Source organism: Oxyura jamaicensis, chromosome 1 (genome assembly GCF_011077185.1).
Source record: "Oxyura jamaicensis isolate SHBP4307 breed ruddy duck chromosome 1, BPBGC_Ojam_1.0, whole genome shotgun sequence".
NCBI classification, from domain to species: Eukaryota; Metazoa; Chordata; class Aves; order Anseriformes; family Anatidae; genus Oxyura; species Oxyura jamaicensis.
This window is the reverse complement of record NC_048893.1, coordinates 177,315,820-177,339,941: the sequence shown is the minus strand read 5'-3', so window position 1 is coordinate 177,339,941 and position 24,122 is coordinate 177,315,820. Positions and strand designations below refer to the sequence as shown.

The window sequence follows — 24,122 nt, the reverse complement described above, 5'->3', positions numbered from 1 at the left end:
TTTTTTTTTTTTTTTTTTTTTTTTTTTTTTCTTTTCTTTTCCACTTTGCATGTGACTTTTCCAACTCTCCATCAAAGCGGGACTGGGTACCATGTGGGGGCACATCTGACAAGTCTGTAGACGGCAAGTTTTGAACATCATTTCAGCTCTAGCAGGGATAGTTCTCAGCAACAGCAAAACTGTTCCTGAGCTGCCTGCCAGCTGAATTGCATTTTAGCACCCTCGTGCACTGGCAAGCAGGAAAATATTTAACTTTAACGCTCACAGTAGCTCCTGCAGATTCACTGACGAGCTGGGGCGAAGGGGCAAAATGCATTTATCCAGCAAGCACTGGCTTTTTCGAGGGATTTGTCAGTCCTGGTGGAGTCAAACCCAGGGTCTGAGGAATGAGTCGATACCATCTCCTAGTGGTTATGTGTATTGTGCCCTTGTGTGAACAAGTTTTCTGTGTAGCCGCCACGATTTTACTCAGTTTTACCTGTTACAACTGCATGCCAGAGCTCTGGCTCACCGTCATTTCGGGGCTCCATCACTAGGTGGGGACATGCTCACACACACCGAGCCCTCCTTCGGCTTGTCTTCACCATTTTTTCCCCCTGTAGTGTGAAGTAACAGCAAATTTAGACAGAACATACGTTTTACCCTCTGGTTATGGAAATACAGCATTCCCATCCAGACACGGATCTGCTCATGACCATTTGGTGTTCAACCAGCTTTTAATGTGGCATTGGTCTTGTTAATGGGGCTTCTGTAAGACTTACTGCCACAAAGGTAATTCTAGACATGAAGATATGTATAAAGGCAAATACTATTGATCTCTGTGCATAATTTAGAGCACTTATGTCAGCAGCCAATAGTATACTTAAAATTAATGTCTATTTGTGCACTTTCAAGAATAAATCTTCACCAAATGTTTTAAAGCTTAAAATTAAGGTGTAATTTGGCTGTGAAAGCTACCATTTTCCCTTTCTCCTCCTTGTTTTCCCTGAGCATGCAACAGAGCTGATGTCCTTCCCCAAAACATTCGCCAATACTTGTAGCCCAAAGGCCCAGGACTTGTTCTTCTGAGGAAGGCCTGGACGAGGGATATGTGCTCCCCGAATTTGTTCAGTACCCACAGTGATGCCCACTAACATTTGGGAGGCTAATTACAGCAGCTACACCTGATGTGATGGAAAATAAAATCTGTACTGGCAATGAGCAAGGAGCAGGCCTCAACCCATTCCCCATGGTAGCAGAGGGGCCTGGGCTGCTGAAACTCACAGGCCCCTGTGCTTGATGGAGAAGACCTCTGGTCTGGTAGGTCCTGCAGACCACAGGGAGAAGAGGTGTGATATGGGATGGCTCTTCTTTCCTGTGCCATCACCACACACGCCCCTTTCTGGTCAATATTTCTCCTGCACTGCAGAGCACCTCCAGTTTTGTTTCTCTTCACCTATTCATGCAGTTGGTGCTGGCGATGGACCTGTGGTGTCCTGGAGGCTTGGAGCGTGTGCATGTGTGTGTGTGTGTGAGCTTTCTGAACTCCCATCAACGCTCCCATGGACACTGGATGCTATTGAACCGCCTAGTGGTGTCTTATGCCCTGGCCTTGGATGCCTAGCTGGTTGCTCATCCCTCGCACCACCTCATAAAAATTCTTCGTCACAAAGAGCTGCTTTCTAATCCAGCTACTTCTTAATCAAAGGCATCTTGTTCTGGGCTCCCTGGGGTTTGCAGTTTCTATTCCACATTCCTCTTCAGAACCTTCCTTGATCTTAAAACTGTTTTTGCCCCCCTCTCCCCCCTCCTTTTCTTCCCTGAATTCACTTTTGCTCACCAAATAATCTCCACAGAGATTTGTGTCGTGGAGCAAACTGTACCTGTTTCACTGGGCTTTTTCACAAAGTCAAATAAACTTTGTGCTGCCTCAACCCCAATCAAAAGTAGGGTTCTGGTAAACCCCACCTCATGTAGCAGAATCTTTGGCAGGTATGGGCATTTTCCATGTCTATCCTCTACTTCTTCATAACGACCTGGAGCCAGCGCTGCACAAACTGTATATGAAGAGGGTGACAAAAAGCAAGGGGCAAGGCAGGGAGCGATGGGGAAGAAGGTTTTACAGCACTGAAAACCAAAGGCAAGAGGTTGTGAAGGCATGGGCTGATGCCAGCGTGGCAGGAGAAGGGAAGCAGCTCCCAGTCAGTGTTTGACTCTGGGTATGACATGCTTCGACAGCTGCCGTCTGGATTTGGGATGGCTCTGTGGGTTTTTGGGGTAGTGAAAGCCTGCTGAAGTGTGTGAGTCACTCTGGGCTAAGATGTTGAGTCAGTGAAGACACTGCTTATGATTTTCGTAACTGAATTCATTTCTGTATCCCCACAGACACCCAAAAAAGGTGCTTCACAATGCCGGCCGGCCTGGAGAAAGCTTGTCACCGGTGCATATCCAAAATTGCCAGCAATGGTAAGGCAGCTCTGTGAGAAACCTCCCTCTGTATTTAAACAGACCTGTAGCTAATATATATAGATATATATAATGAAATTAAGGTAATACCAAGTCCCACCTGAAGTTTCCTTTTCTTTCTGACATTCTGTTCTCTTTTCTGGACAATTTTAGATGCTGATACAGAGCCCAGTAGTAGTTATATCTCTAAAACACCTACCTGTGCTGTATTATTTGGATTAGAGTAGATTCAGCAGGAGGTTAAAATGCAAGGATTTTAAAGCAACTTACTCCCACTGACTGTAGCTCCTTTTTACTCTGAATCACAAGTGCCTTTCGCTTTCAGATTTTGGTAGTAACAACTTCTAATTCCACTCAAATATGTGAGGAAGAAAACTCCTTAATATACTCCACCACTCTCCATAATGGATACTTCACCCACACAAACAACTGCACTTGTCAGCCCATAGCTGTTACCTCGGGGTCTTTTGTACTAATGCCTTGGCTTCACTTGAACAGCTCTCCAAATTCAGAATGAACTTTTAGCAGGGATTAAGCCTCATAGCTCTTCGCTGCCTTGCAGTCCTTCAGACAAAACAGCGTCAGCAAAGACTCCCAAATGCATGTTAGCGTGAGTGGCTCTGGAAGAGAAAAATTCAGGAAAGCAGCTGGGGCTGTTCTTGGGTCTGGCACTGGAGGAGCACCCAGGGTGCATGGAGCAAAAAGGCTAAAACAGTGTACTCTTGGATTTTTGTTCCTACCAGTAAAATGTCATTGCTCCCTGCTGGTATTATATTGCCACTAGGATTTTAAGGATGGCTGAGAAAACAAATGGTCTTTCTGAACGTTTTTTGAAAGAATGGGATTAGTTCTGATTTCATCTGTGCTCCTTTACATCAGGAGCACCCTCCTGGATACACATGGTCACCCATGCATGAGGAAAATACCATCCCAAGAAATCCATCATCTTTAGTTTTTCTTTACGTTTAAGTTTGAAATCAGCTCAGCTTTAGCTATGGACCAGCCAGTGCATCCCAAATTGATATCCTGTTCATTAAAACACAAGCCCTTCTGAAGTGCACTGGTGCTTAATTTCACATTTTCTCATCATCCTGGGTATATTTTTCAGATTGCCTTTCAGCACAGCCCCGTATTGTACCTATGGTCTCCTGATATTTAAACGGCTCTGAAGAGACAACCTACTTGTGCAGCATCATTTAAATTCTTTTCATTGTTGGCACAGCAATTTAAGTTCAGAACACCAGGGCAGTTTTAATTAACTGACCGAAAGGGGGAAAAAAGGGCTAATTCACTATGCTGGGTCTATTGCAAAGCAAACTGATGGCTCTTTATGCAATGCCTGTATTGTGCTTAAAAAGTACATCTGGAAATTAATCACAGGGGTTCAAACAGAGAACTGAAAATGTGACATAGCTCTACTTCAGTAGCTAGAGACCTGCCATAAAAATCAGACAAGCTGTTCTGCAGCATGGCTAACCCCCAAAGTACCTACAACCCATATACACCCTCCCCAACAGCTTGAAGGGTCCCAGGTTATCGGCACCTCCTTCTACACCGCTGCAGGTGAGAGCAGCACTGCTGGTGTGAGTGCTGGACCCAGCAACTTAAATTTTAGGTGACGTGGTGCTGGCATTGCTTACCTGGGTGCCAAGGTGCCATTTCACAGCAGTACAATCATTTCTAAGCAGACGGTGATGGCATGCAGCAAACAACTGCAGACTCTGAGGCTGGATTTGGTCTGCAAGTCAGCTTTGTCACACCTCTCTGCTTCCAGTGGTGGCTTTGCACGGGGGCTGGAGCCCTTCCCAAGCCCCTCTCAGCACTGTAGGGGATTCCTGCAGATACCACGAAGGAATAAAATGGGGATGAAGATACCTGCACGCTGTTACGCTGCCAGCTTCCTGCTGATTTCCAGTCATCTCCAAGGCTGTACCCACACTGCCACATGCATCTTCCTCAAGGCATGATCCGTCCCAGGTCCCAAGACCCGAATTTGCTGCCATCTGCACTGCTGTGAGTCAGCCCCCTTCAGAGAAGAGTCCCCGTGGGGTGTCAGAAGGGAGTAATGTGAATTTACACCCAGGCTTCTGCTCCTCAGCTTGCCTGTGAAGACAAACCTGGGGGTAAATGCAAAATTTGGTTGGAAGCTGGTAGCAGCTCAGTAAAAATAAATAATTAAGAATTCCTTTTTTTAATCAGGACATAGACTCATGGCAAAAACCTGGCAGGCCATAGAACAAACAGCATTTGAGAGTGATGGCTAAAGAACCCAACACCTCATTTATTACTGTGTTTGGTGTCAGAGAGCTTGTCGTACACTCTACTGGGTAGGCTGCCCTACTGCCATATTAGCATGCCATCAAAGAAGAGGGTAGGTTAGGATTTATACTCATAAATCACTCCAGATCGGAAGAGAACGTGACACAGCCATGGTGTCGACGGTGATTTTAAGTTCATTTACTTCTTGCAGTAGAAGAGCATGGGGAGCTTTGGCAGGAGGTTGAAAGCTCCACTGAACAGTGGATTTATGGCAGTAAAACGTCCTGCTGGGCAGGAGGCAGTCTGCACCCACCCTGCTGATTTTCCTACCCACAGATTTCAAGGAATGTGCAAGATATAAAGCTATTTCCTCTCCTCTTTCTCTGCTGTGATCACACATTGGGACTGGCTCACTGATGCCTCCCAAAGCAGGACCTTGTTCATGTCAGTGGTCCTCCTGCCTGGTGCCCTGACACCAGCTCCTCGGAGCAGATATTCTTCTGAGCCATGCCTTTGGAGTATTTCCCTCACCTTCTTGTGTTTTTTGAGACTACTAGCCTTATTTATTTATTTTTTTTCTTGCTACTTTTTCTCAGAATAGGTCCAGGGGCATCTCCGCCCAGCGGTGATACCCCCAACCATCACCAGCCACGTGTGAAACCACACAGACAGCAGCTCCCTCCCTGCAGAACTGGGCTGCCCTCGCTACCTTGCGGCAAATATCATTTTCCTGAGCAATTTGTCTTCAGACCAGACTGGGGCAGCACAACCCAGGCAAATCCAGGCAGAGCGCATCTCCTGCCTGAGGAGCGTTTGTGAAACGCCCCTACACACACACATTTTGGGGAAAATGCTTTTTAGTGCTGCTAGCAGCATTCAGAGCGGTGCAGAGCCCTGCCAGTTGTGCAGTCAATTGCGTCTCACTTTGTTGAACACGGAGCTGGAAGCCTTCCCAGACTATGCATCTGCCCCTCCAATTCCAGACCTAAGAGGCTGGAGCTGAATGGGGAGATAATGAGTAAATACATTCCTGGCGACTGCTCTGGGAGGAGAATTAATGAACCATTATCTTTTTCTCCCGAGCAGTAGCGAGTGGTCCCTGCCTCCCATTTCTCTCCTCCAAAATCCAGCTTTTGGGTAGACACAAACCCAGCCACCTGTGAGCCAGATGCACAGCCCCACGTAAATGTGGGTCCTGCCGAGCCTTTCACAGAGCTCCCCGTAGCATCCCTCCTCGCTGACCGGGCAAGTCACGCACCACTCGATGAAGAAATGTCACGGTGCCTCCTCCGACTTGCCCCTGCGGAAACAGGAGGAGGAGATGAAGCCTCAAAAAGAAGGGTGATGCCATTCCATGATCACAGGACTTAGGGCAACACCAAGCAGTCGATGCAACTCCTGCCCAGCTCAGCTGCTTTCTTTTGGGTGCTACAGGGCTGTGAGCGGAGATGTGCTTGGGTGTGTTTGGAGGCTGACTCAGCGGCAGTAACACTGCTCCCGGCTATGAAAATAACAGCCCAGATAATGTAACAGCAAGAGGACCTAGCATGAAATGGGACGGTTGGTGAAAAGGGAGGCTCTAGGCTGTCAGTGCTTGAAGGAGCTTAGTCAAGTGTAGGATAGCTGCTCAGGCAGAGGAGGGATTTCTGCTCTGAGACGGGAGAGGCAATGTGTATGTGAGACCAGCCGACAGCAAGAGGAGAAGGGGGTGGCACAAAGGAGCAGAAGTGCTTTCTTCAGCTCAGAAGATCTTCATTCTCCACCAATTCAGAGATAATAAATGCTTCTGAGAAAGAAAGATGTCTCTCAAGGGCAGCAGTAGGAGCTCCGAGTTCCCTGCCGAGTTCCCTGCTGAGAAAACACAAGCAGTGTGTTCCCATGAAAAGTCACTGTGAGGTGGAGAACCTGGATTTTGACGGTGCCCCTCTGCCTCAGTTTCTCCTCCTGTGAAATGGAGGCAATGCTGGCACCCTGATGCCAGTACTGTGTCAGCGCTGCAAACCCACCCCTGCGTGGCATGAAGGAAGCAAATTGTTTTGCAGAGGCTGCAGTTCTGGGGCATGAGCTTGGATTTTTTTTCATAAGCTTCCGAGGAGACATCCTACTCTTTTTTTCCTCAGTCCCTGTGCAATCTGTGCCTACCTCCACGTACTGCTCTTTTGCCTCCTTGGGCAGCTACTTGCAGCTCGAGCCACGCACAGAACTGCTCTGCAGGGATGCTCGCCACAGAATTTCCTCATTATGCTTCCTCCTCATTTTTTGGAGCAGCAGCTCACTTTAATATTGCGAAGTGCTCGTGATTAGGCACAGAGGTGACAGCTCTTGTAAAAGACAGGCTGCTCGCACTGTTATTGACGCTATTATTTCTGGGTTTCTGCAAAGGTAAGCACTCATCCACTGCAGCAGCAGACTGTGCTGGGAAAGTACCAGGGCTCAGAAACACCAGCGGCTCTCTGAGGAGTAACTAAGCACCTCAGATCCACTTATTCAAGGGAAGGGTTTATGTGCAGCCCCAAGAGCATCCCTCCGCAAAGCCTGAGCTGCTCTATCCCCATGACAAGTCCCCCTCCTAGCAGCAGAGCTGCATGCACTGAGCTGCTCCGGGGAGTTAGACCAGTCAAAAACTCTTCACATCTGCAATAAGGACTGTCTCTGTTAGGGAAAACGGAGCGTAATGGCATCAAAGCTGCTATTTGCTTAGCAAACAGCTACGGCTCATCAGTTGCCATGGCTTAGCTCACACAAAGTTACTTGTTAGTGAAAGTCACCTGGCGGTGCTGGGAGCTGATGCTGGCTAAGGGCAGTGGCCGAGTCCTTGCCTTTGCAAGGAGACATCTGGAAGCAGCAGCAAAAAAACACTTTGTGTCTCTCCCTTTTTTATTACTGATGTAAGGACTAAAAAGTATTAGTTAGAAGATGGAAGCTTGAGCTCCAGGAGGGCAACAAACCACTTGCTGGTCTCATCTTCTTGGTCACTGCACAATAAACCTGACATTCCCCCCACTGCACTGCTTTTCTTGCTACACATCTTTATGGATAAACAGCATCCATAAAGCACTGGATAGGACTTGTGATCTTTAAACTTCAACCAGCCCCAATAACACTCCCTTCTTTTTTCATTTTTTTTTTCACAGCATGCTTTATATTTGGGCTCCTTGCTTTCCTTGCCTTACCATTGTCCATGACTTTTACAGGTAAGTCGACTATTAAAGCAATTTCCTAACGATTTTCCTGACACTGTGAGAGGGTTATCTTGTGGGAGAAATGAGTAGGCAACCTTAAAGTTTCCAACTGTTAGACCTGTGTGTTGGTATTTAAGCTTCAGACAGAGAAGCACAGCCCACACTATGGCGGGGAGCAAGCAGTTCTTGAATGCTGATCCTGTTTGTCTGAAATACATCTCCAGTGTGAGCCACCTCAGCACAGGGCAGGGGTCAGGACATTTGGAGGCCTTTCTGATAAATGTTGGAATCTAACAAGGTTTCGGTTTCTCTATATTTACCCATAACTCTGAATTTTCTGGCTGCTCGTTGATTATTTCAGGGGCATCTGAAACACTTCCCATTATTGGGTTGGACCAGGTGACCTCCAGAGGCCCCCTCCAACCTAAACCACTCTGCGATTTCCTTTCACCATGAAGTTGCTGACATGTTCTGAGCCTCAGACCTATTTTAATTCACTTTGATACCGGTGTATTTACTTCAGCTCAATTGCTGCTTAGGCTACCAGCACCTGGCAAAGGGCTGTGGGTGTTTCAGCTGTCTGTGGGAGGAAGCTCAGCATCCGAGACACGAGAAGATTTCATTAATCAGGATCCTTCTGTATTAACTGCGCCGCAGAAATCCTAGAAGCATAGGGCTGGAAGGGAAGAAAAGATCATCTAGTCTGCTATTTCTCTGCCTTTTTGAAAGTGCGATCTGTTTTTTTGGCTCATCTGTCTCTTTATAACCATCCGAAGGCTGGATTTGCAAGCAGCATTAAAGATCAAATATTTAAGAAAGGAAAGAGAAATACTTTGACTTGCATAATTTGTTAAACTGTATGAGGCTCTTTCCTTCCCTAAGCATCAGTTCCTCCTTATCATCAATACAGATTTTGAAATAATGCATTTTCTAACCCTTCATTGCTTCCCTTGGGCCTTCCACCTCCTCCCCGGGGGCTGTGACCCACCCCTGAGACATGTTGGTGGAGGCAGCAGCCCCCTCCTCTTTCAGACAGGCTCAGGGCACCCCAGCAGACGTCGGACTTGTCCTTACTGAAGGAAATTCCAGAGCTTCCCAGGGAGATTATTTCAGCATTTTATTGCTCTCACAGACAAAATATTTCCCCCCCTATCCAATCTAAATCTCCCCCATGGCAAACAAAACAGATTACAGCCTGTCCTACGCCCCGGGATCACAAAGGTAGATTGATCGCTGTCCTACCCATGAGAAGCTTTGAAGTATTTGAAGGTTCCTGTTACAACCTCACTCCATCTCCCTTTGCCCCAGAGATCTCAAAAACCCAATTCTTTCAGCCTGACCTCATAGGTCACGTTTTTCTGGAGCTCGTTTGCTCTTTTGCCTCCCTCCTTTGGCCTCTGGCCAAAGTAACTTGTTTTTTTCCCCTTAAAAAAAAGAAATGACAGAACACAAGACTCAGCTGAGACCTGAGGAACGAGCGGCACAGGATAGTTACCCCCTCTGTTTAACGTGTGGGGATTCCTGTAAATGCACCTCAGAATGAAGGATGCTCTCCATACCAATTCATGGGCTCTGATTTAGTTTGTGGTGCATTGCAAGCCCAGATGTTTTTTGGCAGTGCTGCTCCCTATCAGACATTTTTCTCTCTTTTTCTTTTTTTTTTTTTACTTACATTTAAGTTTTCTCTCCTGGACGTAGTGCTTGACTTTATCAGGTGCCATCTCACAGATTTTGGATGTCTTTTTCCAGAGTATCCAGATCACTTTAAATTGTAAGTCTTGTCCTCAGGAGCCCTAACAACCATTCCAGCTCGGTGTCCTTGAGAACCTGTCCACCTTCTGCCTCGCTGTTAATGACGGCATGGCGCAAACGAGCTCTACATGCAGATGCTGTGGGCAGGATGCATCCCACCTAGCTCTGGACTGCACACATCTGTAGCCAAGCTCAGTGCTGCCTGTTTCCCCTGCAGCCAGTTAAGAGAGATGGGCATTTCGGGCAGCCAAAGTCCCACAGCCTCCTTTAGATGTCTGCAGTGGGATGAGATGGCTTTCAAGGGAGCTGGACAACCAGCCTCACTGCAGGCATCTAGAATTTGGCCAGAACTGTAAAAATGTGTTCAGCTAAAAGCTGGCACTGCTTCCTTTAGCTGGGGCCTTCTGAGTACCAGTGACGACTGTGGCAGGACTCTGATCTGGGAGTCCTAATTAAGAATTAGGGAGTTCTAATTAGGGATTATGAAGCAATTAGGAACTAGGGAGACGGGCTGAACTGTTACATCTCAACACATAGGCTCTTCTGCTTATCCATGACTTTAAATTGCTATTTGTCCCATAAGAGGATTTTAGCTTTAGCTTTTCCCTAGGCTGAATATGCCCGAGCTGTGGAATAGGGGTGGGAAGGTAAAATTTCAAGTGCTGTACAGCTTGCATGCATGTTGACAGCTAGCCTTCTGGAAATGAATACACGGCTGGAATCTGACCACTTTTAAATATCATTTCTTAGGAATATTTCATTATATCTTTAAGATCAGAAAGAACTGGAAAGCGTAAAGTAAGACATTAGCCTGGAGCTGTGGGCATCTCCTCCATCAGATACAGATCCCTTTTTTTCACAATTTACTGAAATTAAGAGATAATGTCACCGTAATATAGTGTTGTCAGAGGATATTGGTTTCCAGCAGCTACATATCTGCAAAGGCATTTTTAGGAAAATTAAATGTCAAGGAAAATGCAGATCTTTATTATCTGAGCAAAAGCCTCTGATTTTTTTATAACAGTTTGTTACCATGATCTCAGAGAATAACTTGCTGATGCATCACCAGTCATTTTGGCTCTTGCTTTCTGCAGAGGAAAACAGAGATATTTTCAGATGTTAACAAATTATAATAATATTAGTTAAAGCACAGAGATGAATAACTGGTAGCCCTAGTAATAATTATACATGAACAACATACATTTTAAAATTTTGGTAGTACTGTAAGTCACAGTATAAGTCATGATACATGAAAAGGAGTCAAAATTTTACAAGCTCCAGACTTGTGACATCATTTAAGCCACCGACTGTTTAGCAAATTTCTAGCTTTTACTGGTAGGGAAGACACATTTTTCACTAAACACTCCAAAAATAATGAGAGCGATGGAAGGACCTCCTGGACTTTTCTTTTTGGAGATTTTTTCTAGTTTTCCAGACAGTGAAAGATTGCTCCCAATAACACATTCTTGTGCGTTGTCCCGGCTGCCCTTATGTGCAGGGTTCCCCAGGGGTAGCTAAATCACATCTGAAGGCTGATGACATCATTGTCTCAGTAGCCAGTCTAAGTTTTCCCCTGTTCAAATTTAACACAGTACTACTCCTTGCGCTCATGTCTATACCAAATTAAATAATTCCTCAATCCTCAAGTGCTCCCAATAGTTGTCTGAAGACTGCTCTGATACTCTGTACTGTGTTTAGCCAGTCTTGTTGTTTAATGGCTGTTTTTAACATAACCTTTCCTTGCATTTCATTCCTTCAGCCGCTTACCGATTCTGTGAGTTTCCTCTGAATTGCTGATAAGTTTTCTGATATAATGGTGCCCAGAGTACTCACTTTGCAATAAATCCGCTGCAGCACTTAGATCCTCGGGTAAGGCCCCCAGTCCAGGACCTGTCAGAGAGCTGGGCCATGTGATGGTGGCTGCGAATGTCCTCTAGGAACAAGCAAAAATGGCCTGTTCTTGTGTGCTGTTCGGGGAAAAGGTGGGGAGCAGGCAGCAGACATCAGATTGATCTTACTTGAGACTCATAGAATCATTTGGGTTGGAAAAGACCTTCAAGGCCATCAAGTCAAACCATCAACTTGACCTACTCAGTGCCATCACTAAACCACGTCCCTCAGTGCCACTAAGCCGCCCTCCTTTGCTACGAGGTACGTTTCAGCCATTTTCAGCTGCCTGAGAAGAGTAAAGAAATTAAAATGAGGCCAATGCTCTTTGCCAGGGCAAGCTGCAGGAGCACTCAACTCAAAGCAGAGCTTTGATCTCTCAGGGTCCATCTACCCCATCATTAAGAGCCAAAACAAGCTCCTGCTCATTCTGGTGTTCCCAAATAAATCACGCATATGCTGTATGTGAAGTGGTTGGCACAAGACGTGTGCACCTAGATTTCACTGTCACATGCAGCACTGCCCATCTGCCAACACTAGGTCTGTATTTCCTATTCACCCACAGTGCTGTGTTTCTGAAGTTGTAACTGCATTACTTCCTTTCACTCCTCTTTTCCTGTCATATCTGCCTGGAATATTCTCCCCAAAACCAGAGTACCACTGCCTGTAATTCAAATGGTTCCCAAAACTGACTGCTGTCATGCTACATTTATGAAAGGGCCCCATAACAGATTGGTCTGGGAAACAGAATCTTAGCTCCATGAAAAATATTGGCATGTTTTCTTGATTTCTTTCTTCCCTTTTTTTTTTTTTTTTTTCCTCAAATCAAAATCTCAATAATACACTAGAAATAGCAATTGCCTAGGTTCCTAAACTGAGAGATATTCCCAGAGTTCCCTGGCCAGCTGCTTCTGAGGCAGGCTATTACAGGGCCAAGGACTCTGGAAACGCTGGCAGCTGCTTTCTGAAAAAGATATGATTTTCAGTGATGTCCCTGCTGCCCACCTCTTTACATTTGGAAGTCTGAGCAGGCCTTGGTGTTAAATAGCGGCAAAATGGACAAAAAATTGCAGCTTTGAGAAGAGCAGACAAAAAGGGAGAGAGTCCAAGTCCATTCAAGTCCAGCCCTTTTCAATTTCAAGAATCCTGGCAATAAATATTTAGTCTAGAAGAATCCACTGGACTCTGCAGCCCACAGACACGGCAGATCACTGCGTCCTATGACTAACCTAAGATTAGCAAGCGACCACAATGCAGGACACCTATATTATGCTATGGAGGATGTGTGGGAGAGGTTCAGTGCATCAGCAATATTCTGGACCAGCAATGGGAGTGGATTTGGTGGGCAAATTGAAAAGTTGAAAAGGGCCACAGCTACAGAAGTAGGAAAAACAAACAAAAACAGAAAACACTGGTACCTCTTTCCTTATCCTAAGCCTTCTTTTCGGTGTAGTTCTGAACAAGGAGGCAAGATATTCTGAGACATTTAGCACTAAGACCAGCATACTGCTTTCAGTATCCTGCATCTAGATAACCCCAATTGTAGAGAGGAAAGTCAAAAATGCTCCTAGAACACAAGTTATACACCCAGAAGAAAACAGAAAATCTCTTCTGGCCTCTGCAACTGATCAGCAGAAGCCCTGAAATATGGGATCGATGACAATAAAATTATAGTGTAATGAACAGTTTAAAATTGACTAAAGATGCCAGTGGGTAGGAGATTTGGGCAAATTATTCATCTCTGCTAACTTTGTGTATTTACAGCTGGCTGTCTAGATTCCTTGTATAGTTATAGAGAGAAAGAGGCACTTTCAGGGCACAATTCATCTGACCTATTTTAAATGCCTATCTTAGGACGAGAGGAATTGAATTTTAGAAGTGTCTATTTCTCCCTATTGACTATAAAGAGAGTCTAGGAAACTAGTTCAGATATAGATGCCTGCATTGCAGACATCTAAATTTGGACAGATGAGTCTCACTGCCACAGACCTGTATCACAAGCTTCAGTGTCTAATGCCAACATCATCCTTGTACTGCCATATATTCCCTTCCCTAAATCCTACTCAACTTTCTAGCAGTAGATTTGAGGGTTGCCAGGATCCCTGGCTCCATAACAACCAGTGCTTTTAGCCTCCAGCAACCCAAACAGCTTGGAAACTTGAGCTTCTCGGTTCCCCATGAGCTGTATGGGAGGCTAAAATGGCTCCAGGAGCTCCCACGGGTGCTGGCTCCCAAGCTTTGAGGCACCTGACTCGGGAACATGCTGCACGCATGGAACTAATGAGCAAGAAAGACCTGGGAGAAGCTTATCAGAATTCCTTTTTTCACAAATTGTTTTAATTTTCAATTTTCTACTTCTGATGAAAATTTCCTGACCCAGCTCAGTCAACTGTTCACTCAACAGAAATGTGGTGGCTGATGCTAACGAGCAGCGTACCTGGCTCAGATTAGTAATGCTGGAAGTCAGTGTTGTTGTTCCCTTTGCTCTCCTCCTGCCTTTTGCTTGCTCATGGCCCTTAGTCCTGCAGTGGGAGAGGCAAACCCCATTTAATTCAGCCCCCATTTCAATAGGTGCCGGGTGTGTCTCAGGTCTAAGAACTGCACTTCTCTTGCAGCACCTTTAATTTCCACTGTATAGTTCGTTGCACTATTTGATCACTCGAGATAACAAACGCTATTAATTTTTGCCGTTCAGGAATGAAGTTTTTGGAAGACTGCCCAGTTCAGCCACTAATTCCATTATATCTGCTGGTGGGTGGCGTGATTGGCAGCTTAAAGGTAATGTGCCTCGTATGTGTGAAAAATATCTTGTGTGACTAGACTTTGACTTGCTAGTTAAGACATAATGATGGCTCCAGACAGCTACGTGCACGCAGCACTGAAGGCAGCTATCTGGATTGAACCGTGCTTGTTCCAGCACTTAAAGCTCCCATCAGTCAAGTGAGATGCTAATGAGTTTTCTTCAGCATTGTCCCACACAGTGTGGTGTGAATTTCTCGTACATCACAGCATCTGTGCTCCCATCCCTGCCGGTGGAAATGCCTACAGAATGTAGCTGGCTGTGGCAAATGGGGTCCTATTTCCTCGAGCAGCCCTCCATGCCTGCCAGACCTTTCTCCTGCACTTTCACGGGTGTTTGCACATCGTGCTTCCCAAGTTCAACTTACTCACACTTCGGCCTGGCTAGAAGCAATGTGCAGTAGCACAGCTTCCTCCCAGAATAACTGTATCCTTGCCTCCCAGCAGGGTTTATTAATCTAGGCACAGTATTTTCTAACCACAGCTACCCATTTTCTAGTGGACTGTGCTCACTTACATCTTTGCTGAGCCAGAGCCTGGCAGCTTGACAAGTCCAGGTACCCCCATATCAGTCACACCCTGGGCACTATAACAAAGCTTTAGCTCTGCATAAACTCCAGGGCAAAGGATGGCCCCACTGTGACATGCCCCTTTGATAACATTGCTAGCTCCTTTTCTGTGCCAGGATTGAAAGAAGAGGGAAAGAATATTCCCCTGTAGGTCTCCGCATCCTCTGCGCTCTTTTCGCAGTGGTAACCAAACTGTAGTACATCACTGGGAAATGAATCATCACTCTGAGGACCTTTGGTCAGTAAATAAGTAAATGGAGAACAAAGAAAGTGCTTAATCTTGCCATATGAATTTGCTATGCTATGAGTTCTCCTGGCAAATGCTTAGTCATTCAATCACGGCATTGGGCCTGTCTGTATAATCAAAGATTCATTTAATAATGGTTTAGAAAAGATTAGATCCGAGCTGAAAGGAAATTTTCAGGCTAATGAATTGAAGCATTCATCAAAAATGTTGACTATTTCCTAGCTATTGCTGATTTGAATCCAGTTTTTCTCAACCAAAATAAGTGGGTCGGTTAATATTCCTGCTGACATCAAGTAATGGCTTGAATTTGGTTTCAGCTGACGGCCGGACTGCATATTTTGCAGGCTGGCAATATATCTGGTCAGAATTTGATTTGTCTAACTCACGTCATCTCATAGCGCTTCATCTCCAGCTAAATTCCACTGCCTAAATTCTACCCTGTTAAACTCTGCACTGACTGGTACTGGCTTATGGGAGCTGTACCTGAGCAGTACATTTGGCTAGCTTGAAATCAGAGCTGTAAAAGGTCAGCAAATGGTTGTAGGATGAGGTCTTGAAATAACGCTGTCCCGTGATGGACATAATTTAATGACAAGTCATTCTGGTTGTAAGGATCTGGACAGGTCAGTAGGTTTCTCATCTGTTTCTTTAGGACCTCCAGTCTTTTAAAGGCAGTGGTAACCTGTGGGTGTTCACCAAGGCAATTGAGCCATCCTACAGTGTTTGGAGACCCCTGCTGAATTCATGTCGTGGCGCTCCATAAGCAGATATTCTGCAGTTATTAACAACGTGAGCAAAAGTCAGAACTTGCTTCAATCGCAGCTTGGCAAGGCAGTGTATGTAAGATTTAAATGCACTTTTCCACAATTCGTTGGATACAGCTGAGATCTATAAATCCAGCTGGGAGGGCCTTCTGACTTCCTTCAAACTGAAGCTCATCTGCCAGTTAACCCTGTTTCCATCACTGAGAACGATGAGGCTTGAGCACAGGCATCTGCCTATGTCCTGAGCTCACCTCAGAGCTAAAGAGCTGCATGGAGCAGTCAGTTTTACAGGGAAGAGCAAGAGAATCCTGTTCCCAGGATGCCCACCTGATTCACCTATATGGCAATGGTAAATGGAGCTAGGAGACACAAATCCACCCACTACAAGGCAGGAACTACTCTCCTCAACAAATTTAGCAGTTACTCTAATCTGTTCTTAAAAATCTCCAGTGAGGTAGCAGCTGCCCTTTCCCCACATAATCTGTTCCCATGCCTTTCTATCCTCACCACTGCTAAGTTTTTTCCAATGTCTGCCCTAATTCTCACTGTATGGAAGAACTTACTATTTTCCAACAGAATCTGCCCCATTTGTGGCTGCTCTGATTTCTCTTACGTCGTTTTCCCATGGTCAGTTTTAATTTGCCTGAAAAGCTGGCAGTGGTCAGAAGGTATTCAGACTTTCCCCAGCCAATTTACTTATTGCCTTTTCTCCCCCAATGTCTCCAGGTCACCCTTCTGCTGTATGACTCAACCAGGATGAGGCAGCTGCTTTCCAAGTCTGTTGTGATTGATGATGATGATGACGATGAATATCCCTGGAGGCAGAACGCTCACAAATACTACATCCATCTAACCCTCAGCCTCTTCCTCTTCCTCTGGTTCATTCTTGGGAACTACTGGGTTTTCTCCGTGTACCTGCCAAATTTCATCCCACCGTTCCACCAGCCTCAGGATTACTGTGACAAAACCCTGTACATTTTTGCTGTTGGTGTTCTCATCATTAGCCATACCGTTCTCTTTCTCCTTATCTTTTGTAGCTGCTGCATATACTGTTTTTCCAGGCAAAGATACTCTTCTGAGGAAGACTAAATGCCAGAGAAATTAAGCTCCAGATGTTTGGGAAAGGGTGTACAATGAAGAAAAGGCAATAATTCACCCTTGTGTGTATCTTTGTTGTACTATAGATATGTATGTTAGCAGTCAACTGCAAGAGGAAATTGTAAAATACCTTCCAGTGCCATCTGGAAATAGCTGAGCTGGAATACAGCATATTTGATGTAAAATTGCTGCTACAGATGCCAGGGTGCACTCTTGCTAACTTCTACATCTCTTTTTTAACTCTTGGATTTTCTATTGGCAGCGTCAAGTTCTGCAGTAAGCCCTTGCAGATGACAAGCTCCTCTAAAACCAGGTCCCCTTCTGTCATTTCAGCATAGTACATCTTTGCCTGTTAACGTAGCTGTGCTGTCCTCTTTCCTGAGATCTGAACACCTCTGTAGCCTTGCTGAAGTATGTTCCTGTCCCTGCATTAAAGATGGAGGGGCTGAGGCACAAAAGATGAAGGGCTGTATTCAGACTGCCTTGCATGGCACATGGACTGTGACAGGAACTTAGATGGCCACCAGAAAGATTCGTGGGCCACTGTTAGACCAGCCAAAGAGTAGCTGTGATAGCAGCATGAGCAGCCTGAATATGGCTCAGGTCTCTCCTGAACCTGGGCTAGAAAGCATCTGTATCTATCTTTGGTGCTAAAACAGGTGGTCTGAATATATCCACACATACCCAGTACATCCAAACCGAGCCAAGGCCACAGTGCAAGTCTTTGGCGGAACCAGAAACTGAGCTACCGAGTACTAGCTCAGTGTTCCCCAGTCTGGGGAGACTCCTCTTTCTCCACTTTTTGTACAACAGTAATTTGTCAGTGCCACACCAACAGAAAGATGCTCGTCAAACCATTGTGATTAAGTTCATAGAAAAATGGATGACATTATGTTGGCATTTTAAATACAGAAAAATGATAATGGGACATGGGCAGGGGTGTGAGAAGTTCAGGTGGACGTGCTTACTACAGCAGTTCTCTGGTTGTGGTGTGAGTGTACGTTTGATTTGTTCACCGTGGTGCTGTACTTATGGAAATCTGTACTCAATTGGCAGATGTAATGAAAACAGCTTTTAAGTCAACAGCAGTGTCAGCTTTAAAAGCACCAGCATGCACAGAGACCATTGTTTTGTGACATGCAGTGGAACAAGCCCATAACCGGTCCTGGTAGATTGTTTTTTTTATGTGTTGGTGAATGCAGTGTAAAAGTGCTCTTCCTCCTTCTGCTCTTATGCATTTCTGTTGATACGGTCAAAGCGGAGGGGCTCCCCTCTACACGAGCACGAGGGTGGCCCCAGACAGAGGAAGCAGATGTCTGTTGGGGTATCTTTTCTGTTAAAAACCACACAGCCCAAGCCTGTGTTTTAGAGAAACCTGAGTTATAGGACACCTGTGGAAGGACAAGATCTGTTCAAGCACAACAAAATGCCCTAGCTGAACAGGCTTTGCTCAACCATCCACCCTGGGACTGAGGCCAAACAGTACAACACCTGTGGGCATCACCTGTCATCAGCCATGAACGTTTATCTCAGGGGCTATTGTAAAGATAAGTAAGGGTGCATTTGGTCCATACAGATTTTAATTCACATCCTGGCTTTAAGAATTATTTCCAGAAAGCTAATCTTAGAAAGAAGATAAGATAAAGGGTAGAATAATCTGCCAAGAGGGAAGCAGCAGGTAGCATTCCCCAGCCCTGTAGCAGCCACTCAGAAGGAGTCACAGTCAAGGCTGTCCCTGCCCAAAAATACAAGGAATGGGGATCGCTAACACTACCATGGTTGTGTGTTGGGGGTACAGGACCAACAGCAGCCCTTCCTTTTAGCTGTGGGCTGCAAGAAGAAATCAGGGGCTGTGTTTTTCCATGAGCTGCTCCACCCCACGCTCTCTGCTGCCTCTCTAAAGGCACTACACATTTCGGAAACATAACTTTAGCTAATGGTGGAATGCGAGAATTCCTCCTTCCCACCCCAAATATTTCAGTGGCTCAGCACTTGGGCTCCTGGACTTCAGCACAGTCATATATTCAGAGCTCAGTTCTGAAGTGATTTTACCTTCAGTGGAGAGCATCTTTCATTCATTAAGATGCCAAAGTGTTTAAGAAATTGCATCTCAGCAGGAATAACTCCATCCATCACTTGAATGTAACAAAGCAGCTGTTTAACATTACACAGGAACTTCACCCAAAACCATAAAAAAAGAAAATTATACTCAGTTGATAACGCAAAGGAAAATTTTCAAGAAAGTAGCTACACACTCTCCTTCCATGGGACTCCAGTAAAAAATGCCCCTGTTCTTGCAAAATGCTGTTGGGATCATTCTTGATCACAAAGAATTAAGGGCTCAAACTCCTGAGCGAGTCAGAACTGATCACCATGTCACTGTGCACACAGTGATCTGGCAGCAAGCGATGATGTGTGTGTTTTTACCCGTGCAAAGACAAGCGGATTTCAGTTCAGTCCACAGGAGAAGAGATTTAAGCTATGTGTGCCTGTGTGAGGACAGCTACAGCAGCTCAGCAGACGAGCAATGATTTATGAAACCCCAGTGATAAAACAGTGAGACTGAGGACTGTGTCTCTTTCCAGGAAGACTAAGGCTGAATAATTCTCTGCAGTCTACTTCAGAGATTTAATACTTTAGGTATGAGAATCCAGTGTATTCACTGACTTATTGGGAACCTGCTGCCAAATCACGTTGCTAGTGTTCAGTGCATGATTGATTCAAGTGGAAAATGATGGAGGAAGTATTATGGAACGTAATGGCAGCTGTAAAATACTTTAAAGTTCTATAGAGTAAACAGAAAGCTTTGTTAAGATCCGGAGAGGCAAATCCTGAATTGACAGTGTTTACCTTCACTTGTGTACAAGAGTAAGCTGAACATCAACACCTCCAGAACTGCTGGAGCTATCCACTCTATATCCAGACAGATCTGAGTACGCCTTCTGCATTTTCACTGCCACTGCCTTCTTCAGCATGGTGGAATGATGCAGGGACACCTGGTTTTGGGCATATGATTAAACACAAGTGAATTACAGTGGCTTAGTAAGTTTTCACTATTCTCCTGACCCACTGCCATCAGCAGAATAAGTTCTCTTGGGTTGCTCCAATTGTTAAACAAAGCACGCAGCTTAAACCCAAAGGAAGGCAGTTTAATTGAAGGAATTTTATCTCACTTTGGGGTAAACTAGGAATATTTGCATGGTCCACAGCACCTCATCTTGCAAAGAGCAGCTTCTTAAATTGCCACAGACTGACGGTGTCCCAGGCATATATATGCTCAGTCCCTGGAGGAATAAACACATTCCCTCAGCAAACTGCTGTGGGGGAACTAAGTCATTACAGTCCAAGTGCTGAATGGCTGAAAATACAGTATACACCTCAGTATGAAATTGTTTAACATTTTGCCACTACACTAGAATTACATATTGAAAAATATCCATTTTTTTCCTACAGTAATACAAATGTCTTTGGGAAAATTGAACAAAATACACCCTTAAACCAATTACTGTGAACTCAGAAATGTACTGATTGCAATGGAGGAAGTCACCTGTTCCAGTTAAATCATCTCCCCTTCTTGAGAAGCAAAGCTCTCCTTCTAGCTCTTAAAGGAAAAAAATAACCATGATTTCAACGGATTAGATAGCCTGTGCACTGCTATTATCTGATAGCACAAAGACACAAAGACATTTCTGCTTGCACATACAGACTATAGACATATACATACCATAAATGCAAAGGCAGCAGCCATGAAACACATTCTGCTTGTTACATTTTATTGCCCACATAATATTTCTCCTCCCTCTACTCCACCTTCTTTGGCAATAGGCATAATATTCCAAAGCTCTGAGGAGCAGCTTCCCATAGCTTTTCTAAAAGCCACAGCCAGACAAGCAAACGTTTCAGTCCTTCATTTCAAATGCTGAACACAGACAGCTCTGGAGTCCTACCTGCTGACCCAAAGAAGAAGGGAAAGATGGACATCAGCCGTATCACAGACTTTGTCTCCTCTGGAGTAGAAACAGGAGCTCTGTACTGCTGGGGAAGTAGGAGATTGTTCTCACACAGAACTTGCTCTCTGAGCTTTATGAGGTCCCAAGACACTCAAACGACAAGGTGACTGCAGGAGAAAAAAAAAGAAAGAAGAAAAAAGCAGAAGCCATTCTAGGTTATTTCAAGAGCTGTTTTAAATGTCTCAGATCCTGAAATGTGAACAGTTGGTGTAAATGAACCTAAATGTTTGGGTTTTACAGTCAAAGGGCTACAGATCTTAAACCAGTGACAACTCCTATACTTTGCACAGCATTTTAACAGATTAGTTTCTGTAAGTTACCTTGATTTTTATCTCTGATTCTGATTATTCATCTTCTCTGAATTCTAGTTGATACGGGCTTTGCCTCATGATGAAGACCAATGTGTGTTCTACCTATAACAGAGGCAGCATTGTTACATCAGGAATGCGATCTGAAATTGTTGTTGCTTCTTGGCTTGTGTTTCCTGATCACTACTGGAGTACGTGAAAGTCCCACAGATGTTAACCATAAGGGGAAAACCTAAACATTTTTAGAAAGTATATTTAGAGGGGGAATAAAAAAGGCTGACAAGTACAATCCTACATTGCATAGTACAAGAAAAAGTACAAGAAAACTGCTGAAAAGTACAGCGTTATATTGCTAGAACAGGTTTCTGAGAAAACTGCATGAAATGCTGAGAAATCACACATACATGTTTGTAAGAGTGAATTTCTATCAAATGTCTCATTTGAATAAAAATACAGGGAGGAAGATACTGACCAATGTAACTGCATGAGCCTATGTGACCGGAGGTTAAAAACTAAGGAACATTACCTCTACTAGTCATGCTAATTGTAATCAACCCTGCAGCAATTTCACTGAGATAATTATTTCAGAGGCTGATTTTCCCCACAGATTTCAATCTAAGCCATACCGACTCTTCTGTATGACCACTAATACTCAGGCAAAGGGGAAATCTCCGATACCTTTCCCCACGCTGCAATCTAGCAGCTCAAATGTGACAGGTGCCCTGAGATACAAACCGTGAGCTGGTGGGCCAACATGTATGAAAGCTTTTTTGGTAATAAGGTCCTCTTGATTTCCATGTCAGTCAGTTACCTGGGTATCTTATGGACTTGACTCTCAATCCTTCGGAAGATAAAAATAAAAATAAAAGTATTCACATAATCACGCATGGTTAGGGTTGGAAATGCTCCCTGGAGGCCATCGTCCAACCCCTGCTCAATCAGGGGCACCGAGGGCAGGGTGCCCAGGACCATGTCCTGGCTTTTGAAGATGTCCAAGGAGGGAGACTTCGGTACACATTACTGTTTCATACATTTTATTTATTTTCAGAAAATATCAGAAAACAATGTGTTTATTATATTTAATTGACATTTAAAAAATTCCTCCAACAACTGGTGAAATAAGACTGAATAAATGGGTCTAGTGGCTAACTGCAGGGAGGGGTTGGCTGCAGGGATATAAATGGGTAAGTAGGATAATCAGCCCTAATAAGCTGTAAGATTTGCAGAAGAATAACAATAAGAGAAAAGAATGGGGTATGGCAGAACTCACCCAAGTCAATAAACCCATGACTATCCCTGTCCAAGAGCCAGCAGTAAGAACAGTAGGATCCAGTAGAAGAGTAGTAAGGAGAGAAACAGGTGGCTGAAAAAAAAATATTAGTGCAGATAACTGCATTGCTGCCACAGCATAGCCACAGCCACTTATGTGTTCGAGGATGCTGCGTACTGTAAGGACACATTTTTCAAGATCATTTTTCAATCAAGGGAATCATAACATTGATGTTTTACTGACTAAAAAAAAATATTTTCTAAGATGAAAATCAATTTTAAAGTTCTTAGTATTTTTTTAAAACAGTTATGTACTAAAGCATCTATAAACTACATGATATCCAGGAGATGAAGTAGCTAAACCTGCTGCACCCCACCAGTTCTGTTCACTTTGGTCACTCAGCAATTCCTCCTCTCCTTTGCCAGGACATGCCTGTCCCTGGTGGACCCCACGGGCTCTCGGAGACCAGAGCCCTCAGCAGCCGATGGCAAAATCTATACTTCTGATAAGGCAGAGTGAGAGATTCCTTTTACTGGCCACTGAGAGGAGCTGATGAAATTCTGGCATTTGTTTTTTGAGAACAAAGGGCTATATGGTTCGGGGAAAGCCTGACTGTTCAATGAAAACAACCCCGCTGATGACAGCTCCTAGCAAACTTAGCTAAAATGGCTTGGGTATAAGAGCACGCAACAAAGAAAATACCCTGTTGTTCCTAAAAACACCACCACCAGAATTTCAACCCCTCCCTGTGTTCAGGATAAGCAGCTTTTGCTTCTCCCTCCCTGTTAATAGCAGAAGTACTTCAGACATGTCCCTGGGACCTCGGGGCCTGGATGTTCCTCTTCAACCACTCACCAAAGCCTCAGCTTCAGCCAGGCAAGGGGAAGCATGCTGACTGCCTCTCCCGGAGCTGCTGACAGCTCTTAATTGCTGTTACGCTCACTGGGGCACTGCTGGTTGCTCAAGTTGTTTTCAAGTGCTCCGCATCCGGAGCTGGGGCCAGCATGGCAAAAGCTCACTCGTGGGTGACTTGCACATGGTGCCACTTGGAAAACCTGGCTCCGGCGGATGCTGAGCCTTGCTGCAAAAGCCTGCTCCCATTCCTGGTGCAATCAGCGGCAAGGCTCTGATTGATTTAATGGGGGCAGGACTGCAACTTAATTAGAAAATTGGTAACTGCAATGCTAGGAGGGGATGAACAACAGTCTGATGGATCTCCTGTAGGAAGGAAGCAAAGGAGCCAGTTGTGCTTAAGACAGAGATTTCAGCCTCTCTCAAAAAAACAACCAACCAAACAACAAAAAAACAGAGACTGGCAAGATGGCCTTGAAGCTGCTCTTAAACATCTTGCATAATACATAATTGCTCTTCAGCTCTTGAGTACTCTACCTACCTTTTAGATCTGTCCCCTGGGAAGAAAATATGAAACACGCTGAAACACAGAGCCCTTCACAGTAATCAGTATTTTCGACTCTTCTTTTGTGTTGTGAGGCAATTAAAAACTTGCTTAAAACTCCTTGCTCTTTCACAGA

At 44.8% G+C, this 24,122-nt stretch overlaps 1 protein-coding gene and 1 long non-coding RNA gene across 7 annotated transcripts in view; one reads left to right on the top strand and one right to left on the bottom strand.

Annotated features, from left to right (window-relative positions):
• Positions 1-11,588, bottom strand: part of LOC118165513 — a 15,251-nt gene extending 3,663 nt beyond the window's left edge. The window contains exons 1-4 of one of the 5 annotated variants that reach the window (XR_004750088.1): positions 7,148-10,517; positions 4,086-4,280; positions 479-596; positions 266-357 (exon numbers count right to left, since the gene is read on the bottom strand). This is a non-coding gene — a long non-coding RNA (uncharacterized LOC118165513). Of the gene's footprint in view, positions 1-265; positions 597-4,085; positions 4,281-7,147; positions 10,518-11,471 lie in introns of those variants that run through there. The other 4 variants (XR_004750085.1, XR_004750084.1, XR_004750086.1 and 1 more) reach the window with 4 other exon arrangements.
• Positions 1-18,310, top strand: part of TMEM272 (transmembrane protein 272) — a 19,915-nt gene extending 1,605 nt beyond the window's left edge. Inside the window, exons 2-5 of one of the 2 annotated variants that reach the window (XM_035323549.1) lie at positions 2,365-2,445; positions 7,839-7,898; positions 14,221-14,303; positions 16,631-18,310. In XM_035323549.1, the coding sequence (XP_035179440.1) occupies positions 2,388-2,445; positions 7,839-7,898; positions 14,221-14,303; positions 16,631-16,993 (564 nt within the window). In that variant the 5' untranslated portion in view covers positions 2,365-2,387 and the 3' untranslated portion in view covers positions 16,994-18,310. Of the gene's footprint in view, positions 1-2,364; positions 2,446-7,838; positions 7,899-14,220; positions 14,304-14,771; positions 15,667-15,736 lie in introns of those variants that run through there. The other variant, XM_035323557.1, reaches the window with a different exon arrangement.
• Positions 18,311-24,122: the final 5,812 nt, after the last annotated feature.